Source organism: Labrus mixtus, chromosome 1 (assembly GCF_963584025.1).
Source record: "Labrus mixtus chromosome 1, fLabMix1.1, whole genome shotgun sequence".
Lineage (NCBI taxonomy): Eukaryota > Metazoa > Chordata > Actinopteri > Labriformes > Labridae > Labrus > Labrus mixtus.
In genome coordinates this window covers 30,603,501-30,621,214 of record NC_083612.1, presented here as the reverse complement: position 1 = coordinate 30,621,214, position 17,714 = coordinate 30,603,501, and the positions used below count along the sequence as shown (strand labels likewise).

The 17,714-nt window shown below is 38.2% G+C and overlaps 2 protein-coding genes across 4 annotated transcripts in view; one reads left to right on the top strand and one right to left on the bottom strand.

The window, feature by feature from the left end:
* Nucleotides 1-4,289, bottom strand: part of myom2b (myomesin 2b) — a 37,851-nt gene extending 33,562 nt beyond the window's left edge. The window contains exons 1-2 of one of the 3 annotated variants that reach the window (XM_061041972.1): nucleotides 4,142-4,210; nucleotides 1,625-1,714 (exon numbers count right to left, since the gene is read on the bottom strand). In XM_061041972.1, coding sequence (XP_060897955.1) covers nucleotides 1,625-1,707 — 83 coding nt within the window. In that variant the 5' untranslated portion in view covers nucleotides 1,708-1,714; nucleotides 4,142-4,210. Of the gene's footprint in view, nucleotides 1-1,624; nucleotides 1,715-4,141 lie in introns of all 3 variants that reach the window. The other 2 variants (XM_061041988.1, XM_061041980.1) reach the window with 2 other exon arrangements.
* A 4,497-nt stretch (nucleotides 4,290-8,786) lies between these two features.
* rnaset2 (ribonuclease T2) lies at nucleotides 8,787-16,732 on the top strand. Its single transcript, XM_061042050.1, has 9 exons — nucleotides 8,787-8,936; nucleotides 9,938-10,085; nucleotides 11,163-11,212; nucleotides 11,381-11,438; nucleotides 13,042-13,106; nucleotides 13,529-13,642; nucleotides 14,860-14,905; nucleotides 15,090-15,164; nucleotides 15,284-16,732. The coding sequence occupies exons 2-9, from the start codon at nucleotides 9,945-9,947 to the stop codon at nucleotides 15,491-15,493; spliced, it is 759 nt and encodes a 252-aa protein (XP_060898033.1). The 5' UTR covers nucleotides 8,787-8,936; nucleotides 9,938-9,944; the 3' UTR covers nucleotides 15,494-16,732.
* Nucleotides 16,733-17,714: the final 982 nt, after the last annotated feature.

Here is a 17,714-nt window from a genome sequence, read left to right as displayed (position 1 = left end):
TGGAGGACCATATTTAAAGTGCAAGAGAATATATCCCCACTTTAAAACGTTTTCACCCATCTACTCCTGAACATTTAGTTCCTGAGTTGTTTGTTCACGTATGTCCCTCAGTGGGAAGTGTTCCCTGCCAAACGGGGAGTTGAGGGGGTTGGGTCTCAGAAGGCAGGACAAGACATTTTAAGTGAGCTGGCAGGAAAACTTCCCAATGAAGTCTTTGTGAAAGATTTGGCCAGCTGTTCAGCCCACCCTGAACATTTCAGGACATATTCAAGAGTTGTGTGTGCATGTGTGAATATGGATAGATTGTTCAAATCTATTTTGAGCCGTTTTCCAATCTGCAGAGAAATTAACTTTCTGAGCAAACACCAGTTAACTCATGTGTGATCAGCAAATCCGTGATAGCTCAGGAGGAGATTAAACAAACAAGCTTCATACTTATGTGAAGAATCAGTTAGGACAATACAATATTGAGCATAGAAAGTATGAGTAAGAAGAATCCAGCACTTGTTATTGAACCCTCTGTTAAAATGATTACGTAGTCTTCAGGGCGCTGGTTTGCAGGTTATAAGCAAGAAGACTTTAAGTGGTCAGTATAGACATGAAACACAGCAGCAAGAAATCTATAAGTAATCACACAAAGACAAACACATAAACACTCTATATTAGAAAGAAAGTTGATAGTTTTCCCCATGGTGTGTTACTATTTCATTACAGTACATCCACCTGGATTTGTCTAAGTTTTGTCCAAACTTGATCCCAAATCAATTAAACATTTTCTACTTGTTACTGCTTCTTGCAGTTAGTTCAGATGGACTGAGGTAAACTTTTGCCTGGATATACTGTATGTATTTGAAAGAGCATGGATGAGACATCCCTCATGAAAACTAACATCAAGATTAGCCTGGGGTTAGCTTGTTTTTCAGGAGAGCTTAATGTCAAACTAGGGCTGGGAAATATGTCGAGTTTTTAAGATTTATCGATGTACTTTCAAACAACATATAAGGTACGACAATATTTTTTGATATTGATAAAGTGTATGCTGCATTAAAATAACATTACAGGTTTCTTCCGTAGAGACACCGGTTTTGTTGTCACCCTGCTCCTCCTCTCTCTCTCTCTCTCTCTCTCTCTCTCTCTCTCTCTGAGCACAACTCAAAAAACGGCTTGTAACTGTATTATGTCATGCAGAAAAGGAACTTTCATTTATCTATTTTATTTGATTTAAGCAGCATTATTTAATATTAGAGTTTTTTATTTGACAAAAGGGTAGTTTATTTTGATGTCCCTTTCCATGTACATGTTGACATTGTGCAGCCTGTGGGACATTTTGCCCGTGTGGATTTGACTTAGAACTGACTTTGTTTTTGTTATTTCTTTACAGTTAAAAAATATGGAGATATATATTGGTATAGCCATTCAGCTCAAATACATCAAGAAATATTTTTTTGGTCCATATCGTCCAGCCCTAAGTTAAACTGCTACTATACATTAAGCCTATCTTGGGTTTTAAACAAGGTTGTTTACACATTACGTTTGAAGCAGGTGGAGCACAGCAAAGCTTACTACTGTTACAATTCTACTGTTAGCTTAATATTTGAGCGCAGCATTAATGTATGACATATACCTGCTGTATTCTTTAACCACATAGCGGCTCTGTTTGTGGTGGTATTCATGGTCGTATGTCCCGCGTTTCATCCGCTCTGACATGGTGACACTGTAGACAAACACACACACACAGACTGACATGGTAACAGCGTACAGTATAGATCTTTACTTACCTGTTGGACAATATACTCAGTAACACAAACACACACAAACACAAGGGCCTGACACCCTGCAGTATTGTTGAAATAAATCCAGGAATTAGATGCGAGTTGATGAAGACCAACATAAAAGAGGAAAAAAAGAGTGATGATTATTCCAAAGAGCGTTTGAGACACAAACTGCAGTTTCTTTTCTCAATGAAGAATCTGGTACTTTGTGCAGACAGTATGTTTGTGTTTGCTTCCTCACCCTCTGCAAAAAGAAAAGCCGTCACTGTGGCACACACTAACACAGAAGTCAGCTTCAGGAATGACAAGGTGACACAATATAGATTTAAGACAGCAGCAACACAGACACACACGTGTACATACACATAAACAAAAGGCCTGTGTGCGGAATATTGCTGGTCCAGGAATGTGTTTGAACAGTTGCTGACAGCCAAGGCACCAAATATTGTACATACATTGAAAAACTCCACATTCAACATGAGTCATTACGTTTAGATTACACAAGAGGACTCTCCACCTCATTTTCTGATTTAAAAAAAAAATGCAACAACACTTAATCACACATGAAAGCATGGTTACTGTCAGTGAGCCTTAATTCAAGGGATCAACAGGACAGGAGGGGGAAACACTTTTACTGCAAAACTCAGTCTATCTTAAACTTTAAATGTTTCAAACTGAAGCTTTTTTTACCCTCAGATAATCACCCATTCTGTTTCTGAGTTTTCCTATAAGCAGTGTACATGTTTTACAGTACACAAGCCAAAGCAGCAGCAAAACTTTGTCTTACATCATTCACACATCGCAGAGTTTAACCATGATTGCCTTACATCACCTTATAGTCCTGGGAGAGCAGAAATAAGGTCAGAGGAAACTTTAAACCACTCTATCTCCTCAACCACACTCTTGAGGCTCTTGAGACTCACTCCATTGGCAAAGTAACTCCTGTTTCCACATCTTTGAAATACTCTCCAAAGCTTCAGTGCACCATAACTATCATTGGAGTCGTCTTAAACTGACTCCTTAGTGCCCCGAAACTGCCAATCAAGAAGCCTCTCACTGAGCCATGCTAGACCTTTACCCTCTACAGCTGATACCGACAGTACAGTTCCTGTTTGCATCATTGGGTTGTACAGTAAAAGATAGAAAATGTTATTGTGATAGAGCTCCCAATTTCTGTATGTGCAATAAACACATCCCAAAAAATGAATTCATCTTGATATATACAAAATATTTGATCTAATCAGCAATGCTTTCTCACTCAGCATGTTTACATTTTACTAGTTGGACAGAGGCCAGGGTATGGTGTGATTAATGGCCATTAATCACACCATATTAAAACTGAAGTTTATCCCAGCTATCAGTGACCCTCAGATTAAAGATGCCAATGTGGTGTTAAAAAGACTGGGGTTTTTTTGGTTTTTTTCACACTTCTCATATTTTTCTTATATCGTGCAGGCCTAATTTGTGAGAGAAAATGTCCAATAGTTGCATATATTAGATCAAGGATCAGACAACCAGCCAGTCCAACAATTTTGCAGAAATCTAGCATAAATTCAAACTAGTCCCCTTTGCCCCCGATTGTAAGTGAAGTTTATTCATGCAACTTCAAGAAAATATCTAAAAAAAATCAGTATTTAAGAAATAGAAAGAGGATAACATTCAGCATCTTCGAAACAAAAACTACACTCAGAAGAGCCGTCACTGCAGACCAGTCATATTCTAGACCCGTCAGTCCTGCACCCCAGTGGCTGTCCTCTTACTCTGTCAGTCCAGCCAACACTGTAACAGCAAAAATGGCTGCCAAATGACACCTTAGACTCTGCGTCTGTAACTGAAAACCTCTTCAATTCTCAACCATAACCGCACAATCCTCTGAAAATATCCAACTTGTTCAACTTGCTATTAGGATACAGACACTTGTTGCAATGCATTAATTATAATCCCTTGTCATTTTAAAAGTTTAAAATGAAAGATCAAATCAACACCAAGAGTCCCAGATCAACTAAACAACAATTTGTCTACTAAAGCAACACTACCAAGTGTCAAAACCAAATATGACTGTCCCCTAAGAGCCTCTTTAAACCAATTAGAGTGTCATAAACAGAGTGAACCCTGCTGTCCTCCTGTCACAAACAAGACAATAACAGTCATTATCCTCAAAATAGTGGTTAACTCATTTATTGCACATTCTTCAGAATTTATACATCAAATCATTCTTAGCCACTCTGATTATAGGGACTATCAGTGCCCAAAAAATCTCTCCATTACTCCATCCCACTGGTCCCACTTGGGTTTCAAACAAAGGTAGATTAATAAATCGAAGAATACCGAGAAGGAAAATGAGAATTTAAAATGATGTTTTTTCTTACCTCTTGAGGTTTCCTTTGCAGCGACTTCGGTTGTCAGCCTGAATCCACAGGGAGACAGCCTAAACCAAGAACCAGGCCAACGAAACCACCACCCGTCTCCAACCGACCCCCACCTGCCTCACCCTGAGGCCTTATAAGGAGAGAGAGCTGCCTATATATAACCAGTATCCTTCAAGACTCAGGGCCACTACAACCAGTTATCTATTTGATTAACAGAGTTTGACCAATACAGTTTTTATGTGGAAGCCTAGTGTGTGGTTTCTGGCACTTTAGCTCAACAGTTGATGCTTCATCAAGTGTGCGACCATTGAGACGTTACAGGAGGAAACCATTTACAGCATTTTAAGTGTTGCAGAAGGAGGCAACTTGATTGGCTCTCTTAAGAAGCGCAGTCAACTGGCAAAGTTGTTGAATAACAAAATACATGTTTCAGACTGAATTTCAGTCCTTATAGAGGAAAACTCTGATATCCAAGGTGATATTTAATGTTCCAGTGTACACAGCTATCTATAGTAAACCACTGTTAAACACATTTAAATCATTCTCGGGGGCCCTGCAGACAGCACAGCAGTCCTCTCTTTCTCCATATGCACTCTGAAGCATCTTCAGGCACTGTGTCGCATGCTGAACTTTGGCCAGAGCCTATTTATAAAAGTAGCTACAGTTACAGCTCGACTATTCCTGACACAGTGGAGGAGCTGTGGAACACATTTTACATCTGAGGTGAAATCATGATGCGAGAACATGGAGTTACTTTTGAGAAAAGGAAAGAGAGAGAGAGTGTGGCAGGATGGGGGGGTTGACAGGAGGAGGTGTGTGATGTGACTGAGATGTAAATACCAAAGGGAAAAGAAGGAGGCAATCAAGAAGACAAAGGAGAGATATAATCTTTGACTGCTTCTGGCGACCCCTGGTGTCACTAAGTATGTAATGTTTGTTTAGGCCAGATCACAAATAAGCGTGTTTATTGGTGTGAATTGGTGTCTACTGGGAACACCTGTGCCCAGTGCTCCCAGGCTATATAATCAAGGCCCTGTTGCCCAGTCTGCTCTCTGCTGCTGTTAGATGTGGGTCGTATTGATTGACTTGTTCCTCATTTTTTGCTCTTTTCTTTGCAGGCATGCTGCCAGTGGTGTGAGGACTGCAGCGTGGCCTCATATTATATTATGCTTTTGAACACTTAACAACATACACACTACATTATCCCTCATGCACACCCTACACTACTGATTATACTGACATTCACTCTCTATACTTAGTTAAAATATTTAGTTGATCATTTAATCATTTGATATCTGTTAAATCAATTACTTTTGTTACTCCTTAAAATGTTGTGTCTCCCATATTTGTCATGCCCAAAGAGCCAGGGTATGACACTGCTAAATACATGTGGCTTTCTCTGCCGAGTGCACCATCAACCTTTACTGCATGAAATTCCACATTCTCTTGCTGTCTCTCCCTGATTTCTGACTCTATCCACTATCCTATCTCTAAATAAAGGACCAAAAAGCCCAAATATAAACCTTTGAAAAACAGGGCAGGCTTCTGTCTGTGGTTGAAAAGAGCCCTCTGTTGGTCATCTGGTGGTACACTCTGTATCCAAAAACCAGTGATATTGGTTCATCATGCGGCTGGCTTACAGTAAGATGCTGGTATTCCAAGGTTACAGGGTATTGAGGTGGTGATACATTGTCTGCATGTTGATCGAGTAAGAATTGGCACTGCATAAAGACTCATCACTGACAATTGAATTCATGTTGCTGTTGTATGATTAATCCCATGTCAGCTGTTTAGATAGTTTGACCTGTCAGACACCTATACACATAGGAAGATGAATTATTTTCTAAACTGAGTGAACATACTTGACTAATTTAACACAGCGTTTTATTATGAGTCATAATTTCAAAAGTGCCCCTGGGCATTTCCCACATTAAATAATTTAGGCCTGATTATATTATATTATGAATCTTAAATTCACTTTACAAAGACAAATATCCAAATTAACATTTTGTCTGCTATTGAGTAAAAATGAGCATGCACTCAGTTAAAGGTTTCTCTGATCCGAATATGTATTTCAGAATACAAATATTTCTTTAATAATACTTTTGTTTGTAAAGTGCTCATAAAGACACGTACACATGATTTTTTCCCCATGGATTGACACTGACTGACCTGAGGGATTTTGAGAGGAAGAAAATAGACTGTCTCTTTAACTGCAGAGGGTGTTCACTCTGGGTTTTGTAAATCTCTGCTTCAGTCACATGACTTCTGTTGATACTGCACTGAGAGGGGCAGCGTGCAGCAACTGCAAACCCATTTATGATGAGAGTCAAAGTGGCGATATACAGTAAATCCCCCAGTATGTTGTGGGATTAGAGAGACTGCAATTTCCCTGTCAGGACTACTCTATTCATGTTTTAAATACATGGTAAACACACATTTATCTTAAGCTATGGATGGTTCATTTGTAATGATTGCTTATAAAAAAACACAGCTGCTAAAAGTGATTTCATATTATAGTCTAATTTTTAAGCAAATGCCTTCAAACTGGCATTACACGTTGACACCTGACACACATAATGTTGCCTTGCCCAGTTTTTATATGGCATTGTCTCTCTTAAAGTAATAATACAATGATGTTCAGAATGCAGATTTGTAAAAAAAAAAAAACTAACATTTTACTCATATCCAGGGTTTAATAGAAAACTAAACACTAAATACCAACATGTAACCCGCATATTTTTGAGGTATTGTTTTTTCTTAAATGGTATTTAATTTAGAACAGGGTCTTGACGTTTTAATAATATTTTCATATTTATGATAATTTCTTCCTTTTCAGGAAGTAAACTGTCACAAGGACCTCTCATTATCACTATAAAAAGATTTTGGTAACACTTCATAATAACCATCATATATAAAGGGTAAATTTATAGTCAATTAACTTTAGTTTATAGTTATTTTACTGTTAACAAACAGTGAATTGGTAGTTCATAATGTTTGCTAATGATTTGTAGTGCTATAATTTATGTTATGTGAATAGTTTATTGTTGCACACATTTTAAATTGTTTTACTTTATAAAGTGTTTGTTAATGATTACCAAATTATTTGTAAACCTTTTATTAACATTATTTGAATGGTTATTATAAAGTTGGAATTGAAGATAATACCTTATTAATACTTTGTAAAGCATCTACAAACATGTTTTAAATAGATAATTAATACTTTATCAATGTTTAATAATTGGTTTATAAACCATGTACAATCATTATCTGGATGTTATTATACAGGTGCAGCTGATGTTTATAATACTTTGTAAATGGTTAATAAATACTGTGTAGCATATCTATAAACATTATTTGGATGTCATAAAGTTGGAACAAGATTTTATAATTGTCAGTTGCAACCTCATAATAACAATCCAAATAATGTTAATATATTCTTTACAAAATATTTATTAACATTAACAATGTGTTACAAATCTCTGCTCCATGTATCTCTGTAAATCTCTGCTAAAACAGTGAAGAAAGCACAGCAGCGGCGTTACTTCATCAGGCTGCTGAAGAAGACTGGACTTAAACGTCAGCCCCTCACCCAGGCCTACAGAGGACTCGTTGAAAGCATCCTCACCAGTAGAGTCCCCGTGTGGTTCAGAAACACCACACTGGATGAGAGGAAATCGCTTCAACGGGTCATCAAGACTGCAGAGAGAATCACTGGCTCCAACCTCCCCTCCATGGACACACTGTACACACAGCGCTGCAGGGGAAAAGCACAGAGCATCCTCAAGGACAAACAGCACCCAGCTCATGCTCTGTTCAGGTGGAAGAACTTGGGCTATAACCTGCGACATCACAGGCCAGAGAGCATCTCCACCCACAAGGCCTGCTGCCACAACAGCTTTTCCCTGCTGCTGTGAGACTTGTACAGGACATTAAGATGGGAAGGAAGTACTTCACCCCACACCTCACAGACTAAATGGACAGCTGACCACCTCACAGTGCAATACAAGTGTGCAATATTAACCTTAAAAACAAAAAACAGTGCAATTATATAATGTGAAAAAATAGTAACACTTTTTTTACCTTTCTACTCTTTTTTTATTTATATTGCTATCCTATTTTATATATACTTTTAACTTTTTTGTAGAGCTGACTCAGGGAGAAACGCACAAAAATTCCAATGTACCTGTACTGTCCTGTACCTGTGCAAATGGCAATAAACATCTATTCTATTCTATTCTATGAAATTAAATGTTAGAATTCATACACACAAAGGTGTTGAGCTTATGTAAAAAGGTCTTCAGATGTATTTCATATTTGAATGGATTGTTTTGTTATGCAATTCAGCGCCTTACAGCGCACTTCATACATTGGCGCAGTGATATAACCTGCCGTTCTATAGTAAAGCGTCATACTAAGTTGAAGCTCCGTCTTTATTTTATTTAAAAGTTGTCACAGACACAGCAGTTATTATAGAGTGTTACCTTTATACACTGTGTATTAAACTGCATCAGCAGACCAGGTTTCAACACGCAAACCGCAGTGGTTTTGGTTCCTAAACTAGAACTACACAAAGTACCTACTTAGCAGTCTGTGGGTTAGCTCAGCAACGTGATGACGCATGACGTGTACGGCGTCTTTGATTGGCTGAACGGACATTCCAGTAAAAAAGCTAAAACGGGACACAAACAAGAGACCTCACTGTATCCTGAGTCATGCACTAACATAGTTATTTTAATGATTTACAGCGCGACGGTAACCAACACATACTTTGTTGCAACGTATCCTTCACTAGGTAAGACAAACCTCAATTGCTTTAACCCATAAAGACACCTATTGCACCTTATGAGGTTTGTTTAGGTTTGCTCTCTCTGAAGACTCGATAGTTCAGCCTGCTAAATGTTGAACCTAACCGAGCTAAAGCTTCGCTAACGTAAAGCGATAACGTAAAATGTTTTTGAACTTATGTTTGTTTATTTTTCTTCGCTCAGTCGTCTCTAGCAAGCCTGAACATTTCTCAAAGAATCTCTCAAAACTACACATGCAAGTTGTGTTTCATCCAGTGTGTTATTGTTAGACGCTGTTGATTTTACCTTTGTCTGCTGCATTGCACTGCAGTCTTAATGAGGGCTATGTATGTGTTCAGAGGAAGTTCACACGCTTGATGAGAGGTAATGACTGTTTGATAAACTAGTTCAGATAATATGTTTGCAGTCACGAGTTTTTATGCTGATTGACCAATTTAATTGTCATGAGGTTTTCGTTACCACACTCGTCCCCTAGCCTAAACCACAGGCTGATTTGTTTCTCCTCATGTCAGCTACTTTGTGTATTCATTCTCTTCTTAGATAATTAAATATGAATTCATATGAAAATTCATTAAAAATGAATTTTCCTCTTACCTCCTTTTTGTTATTATTTATCTGGATTTTTATACACCTCTTATATGTATGTATGTGTATATATATATATATTTTTTATTATTATTATTATTATTTTTTTATTATTATTATTATTATTATTATTTTAACCCTATGATAGAGTTAAGTTATATCTGTCTTGTTGGGTTTTTATTTTATTTTAATTTTAAAATAAAAGGAAAATTGAAGAACTGTGAATATTATTGTATAAATTGTTGAATCTGAAATAAAAACGAAGTTTAAAAAAAGAATTTTCCAACGACACTAATGTATTGACAATTTCTGCACTCTGGATATGGTCTTAACATTGTTGTTGGTTTTTCTGATGCATAATTCTGAGCCGCTGTTAAATACCACATCCATTTCCTTCTTTTAGGTCAGACATGACGCTCTGCTCTCCTCTCCTGCTCTGCCTGGCAGCAGCTCTGTCCTCTGCCTACGTGATCACAGATCACCACCACCATCATGACAACATGTGGACCAAACTGATCTTGACCCATCACTGGCCAAAGACCTTCTGTAGTGTGAGTTTCTTCATGCATGCCTTTCTTTGTTTCCTTTGACATAATGACCTTTCTCAGAAGAGAACCTTTAAATGGATATTGAAGAGCACAGGTGGTGTAGATGTATTACAGTTATTATTACCCTACAATTGCTGAAAGCTCAGAGTTTTTGTAATGTTATTTATAGCACAAGATCTTAGTCACGGTATGATGTCTATATGATTACAGTTGTTCCTGCAGCAGCAAATGTTGCAATATCAGTCAGGGCATGCATGGAAACAGGTTCTGCATGTCTTTTGAAACGTTTACACTGGTCTATGTTGTGACAAACTGAGAGTAGTGTGAAGTACAATTGTAACTTATTGTCCAACGTCATGGTATTCCAGTTTAACAAAATGTTGCCTTCTTATATTGCCCAAATACAGTATTATCTGCGTCAACATTAAATCCATGAGCATCATGTGACGTCTAAGTCTGAGTCATGAGAAAGGCTGTGTGACTTTGTGGCTGGATTAGGCAACATTTTGTTCTTTCACTGAGGGTGTAACGTTGACCATTCTGCAAGTCACAACACAAAAAAACTTCAATTTTGTTCTTCTTGACTGAAACTTTCTTTTTTCATATCCCCTGTCTTATTGCTTAGACGAAAGGAAGAGTTACAATTTCTCAAAAGTGGCTTCATCTTTGAGTTTAGCCTGGCTGTGTGTTAGGAGTAAAAGTTTGATTTCGTCGTCCTGCAGGGAAATATTCTGTTAGGTAGTTCTCTTTTTGTGGTCTGTTTGCTCCAGGTCTCAGTTTGCTTAATGATTTTAATGTTTTCACAAGTTTCTATCAGAAAGCTTTGGATTAATCTTGGAGGACAGGGTAGATTTACCAAAGTACATGTTGGTCCTTTAACCGCAGGGTGAAAAAACAACTGCAGTTCCTCTTTCCACACAACAATGTCACATTCTTGATGGGACAGGGAACTTTTCTGGTTTAGTTAGATAGCAACGTAAAAAAAACACATAATAAATCTTTGAAGTGTCGCGTGAGTATTTAGAGTCTAAGGTTTATGTGTTCAGATGGATTAACAAACATTTTTAACTTCATTTTCAGATGGAGCACTGTAATGCAAACATTAGCTACTGGACACTGCACGGACTCTGGTATGTAAACGTGTGTGTGTTTCTAATGTTATTCAACTTCCTGTTTTGGGTTTGGTACAAAAACTTCTGAGAAAATGTTTCTATTTTTTAAATGTTGATATGTTGTCACCATTTAACTTAACAGCGAGCAGTTGAGATCTCTTATTGTGAGTCTTTGTTTTTCTCCAGGCCAGATAAAGGGATTGACTGTAACTCATCGTGGCATTTCAACTCCTCTCAAATACAGGTTTGTAATCTAGTGTTAAATTCATTAGGGTAGGGGCGCTGGTGGCGCAGTGGTTAGTGCGCGCGCCCCATGTATGGAGGCTGTAGTCTTCCAGGCGGGCGGCCCGGGTTCGAATCCAGCCTGTGGCTCCTTTCCTGCATGTCATTCCCCAATCTCTCTCCCTGATTTCCAACTCTATCCACTGTCCTATTTCTCAATTAAAAGCACAAAAAGCACAAAAAATAATCTTAAAAAAAAAATTCATTAGGGTCAGTCGTCCTCCTTCTGCAATATGTTAGATCTGTAGATCTTTATTGCGCTGGTGGCCTAGTGGCAGTGTTAGGCAGTAACGTCCCTACAAATAGCCACGTTAGTATTTAACAACATTTTCAGTAGCATTGCTGTTTTCTGAATCAAATAGTTTTCCAGCAGCTTAGCTGTTTCATTGATCAAGTAGAGCCGTAGTGTCCAGGTTAGCTACATTCTCCTCACAACAAAGTTGAAGCTCAGAAGGGCGGTCTTTCACAGTCCAAAGTCAAACTGTTAAGGATGAGTAGAAGACGCCTGGTGATAGTGCAGACAGGTGAGTATGAGTTCACCTACTGGGAGAAAACCACATGTTGGTGATTCCTGTAGAAGTTAACAGAACAAAGCCCTGCAGTTAACCATCGCCAGGTCAGTCTGCAAGCACTTGTCAACAACTTACTACAGAACATGATGCAGAGCAGAGGTGCACAGATTAGATCAGAGGAGAAAGTATCGATGAGATGGTGAGGAAAGCTGAGCCACCTCTGGTTTGTAGGGAACTTTGAGTACTTTTTAAATTGTTTATATATCATTTTTACATCTCACTCTGTTTACTCACAAACCTTTGTATCGTCTGTCACATATATATTCCAGCATATTAAATGACTATTGTCTTATGTTAAACCAGATTCATTTAGTTCAATTCAAACATGTTCAACTATTACCTCGATCAGAGGGGGATGAGGTCAATGTTTTAGTAGATGGCCTATTTGCTTGAAATGTATGTCCAGAAAAAATTAAGTTAGCAAAGTTTATCTTAACATCACCTTACTATTATTATTATTATTATTATTATTATTATTATTATTATTATTATTAGTTTAATAAATGAAAAAAGTGTAGATGTAGTGAGCTACGTTTGCAGTGTTGCTGTAGCTTAGCTTGCTACATTTCTGCTAGGTGTAACTTTAGTGCACTGAAGCTTCATTAGGGTTATAAAGAGTAATAACTAGTCACTCGACTCACTACATTTAACAAGTAGCTTGCCCATCACTGCCTAATGGTTAGGTAGTGCCAGAGGCTCCTTTCCCGCATGTAATTCCCCACTCTCTCTGCTGGTTTCATACACTGGCCTATCGAAATAAAAGCAAAAGCCTAACAAAAAAACATATGTTATTTACTGAGAAGAAACAAACGTTTTTTTATTCTACTGACAAGTGGAAGGAGAAAAACTAAAAAAGAGAAGTCCTAGTTCCTCAAAATATCAACATGAAAAGATCTTTTAAAATACATACATATAATTGTTTTTTTTCCTTCTTATCTCAAGATGTTACCCTAATACTTGGAAAAAACGTATTCTTTGATATGTTTTTTTCAGGATCTGATTCCAGACATGAAAAAGAGTTGGCCGGACTTGCTTAAACCCACATCTGATGAATTCTGGTACTCTAGCTCTCAATCCTTTTTGTTTTTCTGTTTGTCAATCAAACTTCTGCTCGACTCTGAATGGCTGCTACCAGGTTTTTGTAGAGACGGCAAAATTCAGTGACTTTCTGTTTCCCTATTCTTCTACAGCACTCTGTTTTCTGTTTTCATTTAGTGTTGTGCATGTCCAGCTCTAGAGTGATCTAGAAGTTCACATTTAACAACCGTGTCTTTGTAGACAAGTTGTTTAGAAGCTGCTCACATACTAGGATCATTTTCCAATTTCAAAGTCTAACAATAGAAATTTAGGATAGTGGTAGAATTGGGCTTGATCTGACATAATGGGTGAAATCGAGATAACAATAGTCATGCTGTAGATTCCCAAATTGTACTTAATATTAAGAACGATCTCAATCTAATTTGTCTGCATGTTTCAACAGGAAGTACGAGTGGCACAAACATGGAACATGTGCAGCCAAAGCCGATTCTCTGAATAGTCAACATAAATACTTCAACAAGGCACTGGATCTGTATCACAAAGTGGATCTGGACAGGTACGGCACATCTACAGGACACACATCTCTCTTTGAAAACGGTGACTTGTTTTATAGTTTTTAGTATAGGGCTCAACAGTGTGGTTCTGTAAGTAAAATTCCCATTAATTTTCTCCCTAGCCGATTTGATTATTAGCCATAATGTCATAACCATCCAGGGTATGCTTACCATGAGCTACCTGTGTGTGAAACGCTGGTTAATGCTCCTGTAGGAGACACAAGTTCATGTGATATCATCCTCACTTAAAGAAAAGCATGATTTATTCTCAATATCGTGAAAAAGAACTACACTACCCACGACCTTACAGTGTCACTGTGACACGTCTCCAATTGGTGGAGCTCGCTGTTACCATGGCAATGTTTCCCATCCCTCTGCGCCAATTGCGAACTGATAGTTTTACTAGCATGCCAACTAGTAAGTTGGCTAACACAAAATTCACTAATAACTTTGTCATGCCGCAGTGAATGTAATTTATATATTCACACAACCCAAACTACAAGATGATACAACACATGTATTAACAGTATAAACACTACAACAATGACTAAAGTTACATTTAAGAAGAACCTATATCATTCCCAATGGATTGTGGAAAGGGTAGTTCCTTGTTTCTAGTATAAAATAATGTACACAGTCTTGTACCTTTTTCTCTGTTTTTCAATGCCGTTTTGGCGCTGAATTCTATAGTCAAGAGTATAGGGGTTGTCGTGGTTCCAGGCCTCAATCTCTTGATATAAGGATTTTGTTGGATTTTGATATATGTGATTTTTCACACTTAAATGTAATAGAAATCAAGTATATCCTCTGAAAATAACTCTGTGAGTCATGACTGTCTACAATGGGTGTAACATCACGGTCATTTCGGGTAAATTTACATGCAGTGTGAAGATACGAGCAAAATAAAGATCGCTAGCATTAGCATGTTAGCACAACAATGCTGCTCAAGTTGTTTTGGTTTCATGCTGGTGTTCAATGGCGACATCTGCTGGATCAAAAAATCACATATAAAGCCTTTAACTGTCAATGGAGGATTTGAATGGGGAAATTCACTTTCAGAACCAGAGCCGCCCAAAAAGTGGCGGTCCCTATTGAGCTCTATTGTCATTGGGTACCTGGTCCCTGTGAATCCTGCACATGTTTGGCTTCTCCTTATCTCTTTTATTTTCCTCTAAGTAAAAGCATCAACACCTCAACATCTGTGTTTGTGTTATTATAGAACTCTACAAAAGTTCAACATCACCCCATCCGAAGACTACTACAAGGTAGGTCTATTATCATTTTCATGCTTACATTTTTGTTTGTTTACATGATGTTCTATGCATAGATGTAATTATTAAGCATCAGAAACATTTTTTTAATAAATATATATATGGCGTTTAAATGTCTCTAAACTGTAAAGTTTTTCATTCTCACCTTTTCTCATCTCTTGAATGTGTCTGTTTGAAGTTATCCCAAATCGAGGACGCCATAGAGAAGTTCTACAGCGTCAAACCCAAGATCCAATGCGCCCACAATTCAAGGGTATGAACCTCAAATCGTATATTTAAATCGGTTATATTTTGTCTAGTTTTTCATTTAGGAAAATTAAGTGTATGTTTTGTATCATGTGGAGTAAAATGATGTGTTTTTGTGATTGACAGAGAGATGAAGTCCAGGTTTTGGGGCAGATTGAGATCTGTTTCGACGCCGACTTCAGCCTGATCGACTGTGAGAGACATTTTACCAAAGACACAATGTCTAAGGGGCACGGGGACCGTCTCATGGATGTTGACAGGCCGTCTGGGTTCATGGTGTGTCAGCATGATATGCCAGTTTACTACCCGCCTGTTTCCAAAGAGATATTCCGGTAGTTGCACAAAATATGATGCAACACACACTGCACCTCTATTTTCACACCCTCAAACACAGGTGTCTTCTTTGTGTACTGTACTAGAATGCACACACACAAAATCACACACACACTAATAACAGGCTGAACAATAAACACCATAATTTCAATGATAGTGAGGGCCGAATTGGCCGTAATCAGTCCGTAAACATTTTTAACTACATGTACATTCTGGCTGTGAGAGACGCTTGAAAAAAAAGCACCTTTTTAAGTGCAATGGTCCTTTATATCCTGCAGCTCCAGATACCCAAACACTCCACTACCACCTCGTGCTTTAATGGGATTACACGCCTTTCTGACCCTTAGTAGTAGATCAATCCAATAGTGCATGGCGTGTTTTTTTCCACAGCTTAACAGGGGGGCATCATGGGAACTTCCGGTCAGACAGTCAGGCAAACAAGCAGATTACTATGCCTGTTTGGCAAACGAGGGAAGTCTCTTGCCATTTTTGGAGGCGGCTCTCTTGCTGAGATACGGTCAAAAATAGTGTTGATTTGATGACTCTGTTGGCCATGAGTTATACCACAGTCACTTAAGTGCCATTTCTTTTTGTGCAAAGCTGACCTGAGTTTTAGCAATCAATAAAAAGTTTAAAGAATAATTTGATAATTGAGTTGATCCCATAAATCAGAGAGCTACGTTAATGATTGTTTAATCACCACTGCCTCTTTGCACTGAAATCTGTTTTCCTCCATAGTCTCACAGGCATTTTACACTAGAGGAATTCATCATTCTGAGGTTTGCCAAGTACACAAAACATTATTCAATGCTATGCCATCAGACTGCTTAGGTCTGTGTCTTTAATGAAGGAAGAGCTTAAATCAAACTGACTGTACATTACATACGTACAGATAAAAACGTAAATACAGTTTATGATGTGTGGAGTAATACTTCAGTTGATTTTAGACTTTTCTAAGGCTCATTATTCTGTACGTTTTGACAGACGCTTTTTAATCCCAAACTGATATTTACAGTGATTGACATTTATTGGTACTGTTTGGCTGGGGCTTTTTATGGGCATACTTCAAGATAGATAGGTACTTTATTAATCCTGAGGGAAATTCTAGCATCCAATCAATGAGTGTAAATGATTATTGTAATTTAAGATGCACTGGATATGTGTATATTGTGAAATGACTGCCATGAACATTCGTACTGTCATTTTTTAAAATGTCAATAAACATTCAATATAGTCAATCTGCCCTCGAGTCATCAGTGAGTTACTTAAAGGTCCCATATTATGCAAAATACACTTTGCCATGGTTTCTATCACTAATATATGTCCGGAGTCTGTCTACAGACCCCACCAATGATGAGAATCCTCTACCTGTGACATCACAAAGGGCTGTAACCCCTCCTCCAGGTGGGTGACACACCCACAGCTAGATGTTTGTTCTGCCTTCTGAGACCCCTTTTCCACCGTAAACAATAGGGCGTGGTGCTAAGAAAGCCCAAGCCACATTCCCTTCCACAGGGGGGCGTGGTCGAACACAGCTCCTTTGAAACAGCCTGTTCTGAGCAGGCCTGAAATAGAGGGGTTTACAGGCATGATCAAATACAGGATCAGACTGGATTTTTGACAAGAAACAGACTTGTTTTGTGGAGCTCTGAGACTTATTTACACTGGTTGAAAATGAGGATGATATATGACCTTTAAAATGAGATAGTCATTAAAGTGTATTCATTTGTATTTTTAATCTATGGTATCAAAAGTTGTGGCACGCTATAAATAGAGCTTGTGAATAAATGCACAAGGACTGAATACGGTGGCATCAGGAGGCTTTGAAGGTGGCTGTATTAATGTCTGTTCGTGTTACCTTATCTCAGTCTGTGTCCACTTCTACCCGGTGTGTATACATACATATTAATGTTATGATCTCCTTAGAGAGCCGTAATCCTACCGGGACAAAGACACTAGTCCATAATCCTGAATCTCCTCCCACAACACAGCGCTGCAGATTTACTAAACACATCTGATTACACTTCCAATAGTCCTGACGTGCCCTGAAACTATGTGCCAACTATTTTCTAAATGTGGCCCCAATCCTGCCGGGCACAGGAAAACAACACCATGTGCTGTGTTTTTAGTAACGTTCCAAGTTTAGGGATCACAGCTCCAGTGTTTGAGGTGAACTATCCTACAGTAGATGAAGAATTAAAAAAAACCTGATTTTAGAGGAGAT

Coding starts and splice junctions, on each gene's coding strand:
- rnaset2 (XM_061042050.1), top strand. CDS start 9,945: ATGACGCTCTGCTCTCCTCTCCTGCTCTGCCTGGCAGCAGCTCTGTCC. Junction 11,213..11,380: donor TGGACACTGCACGGACTCTG/GTATGTAAACGT, acceptor GTTTTTCTCCAG/GCCAGATAAAGGGATTGACT. Junction 11,439..13,041: donor TCAACTCCTCTCAAATACAG/GTTTGTAATCTA, acceptor TGTTTTTTTCAG/GATCTGATTCCAGACATGAA.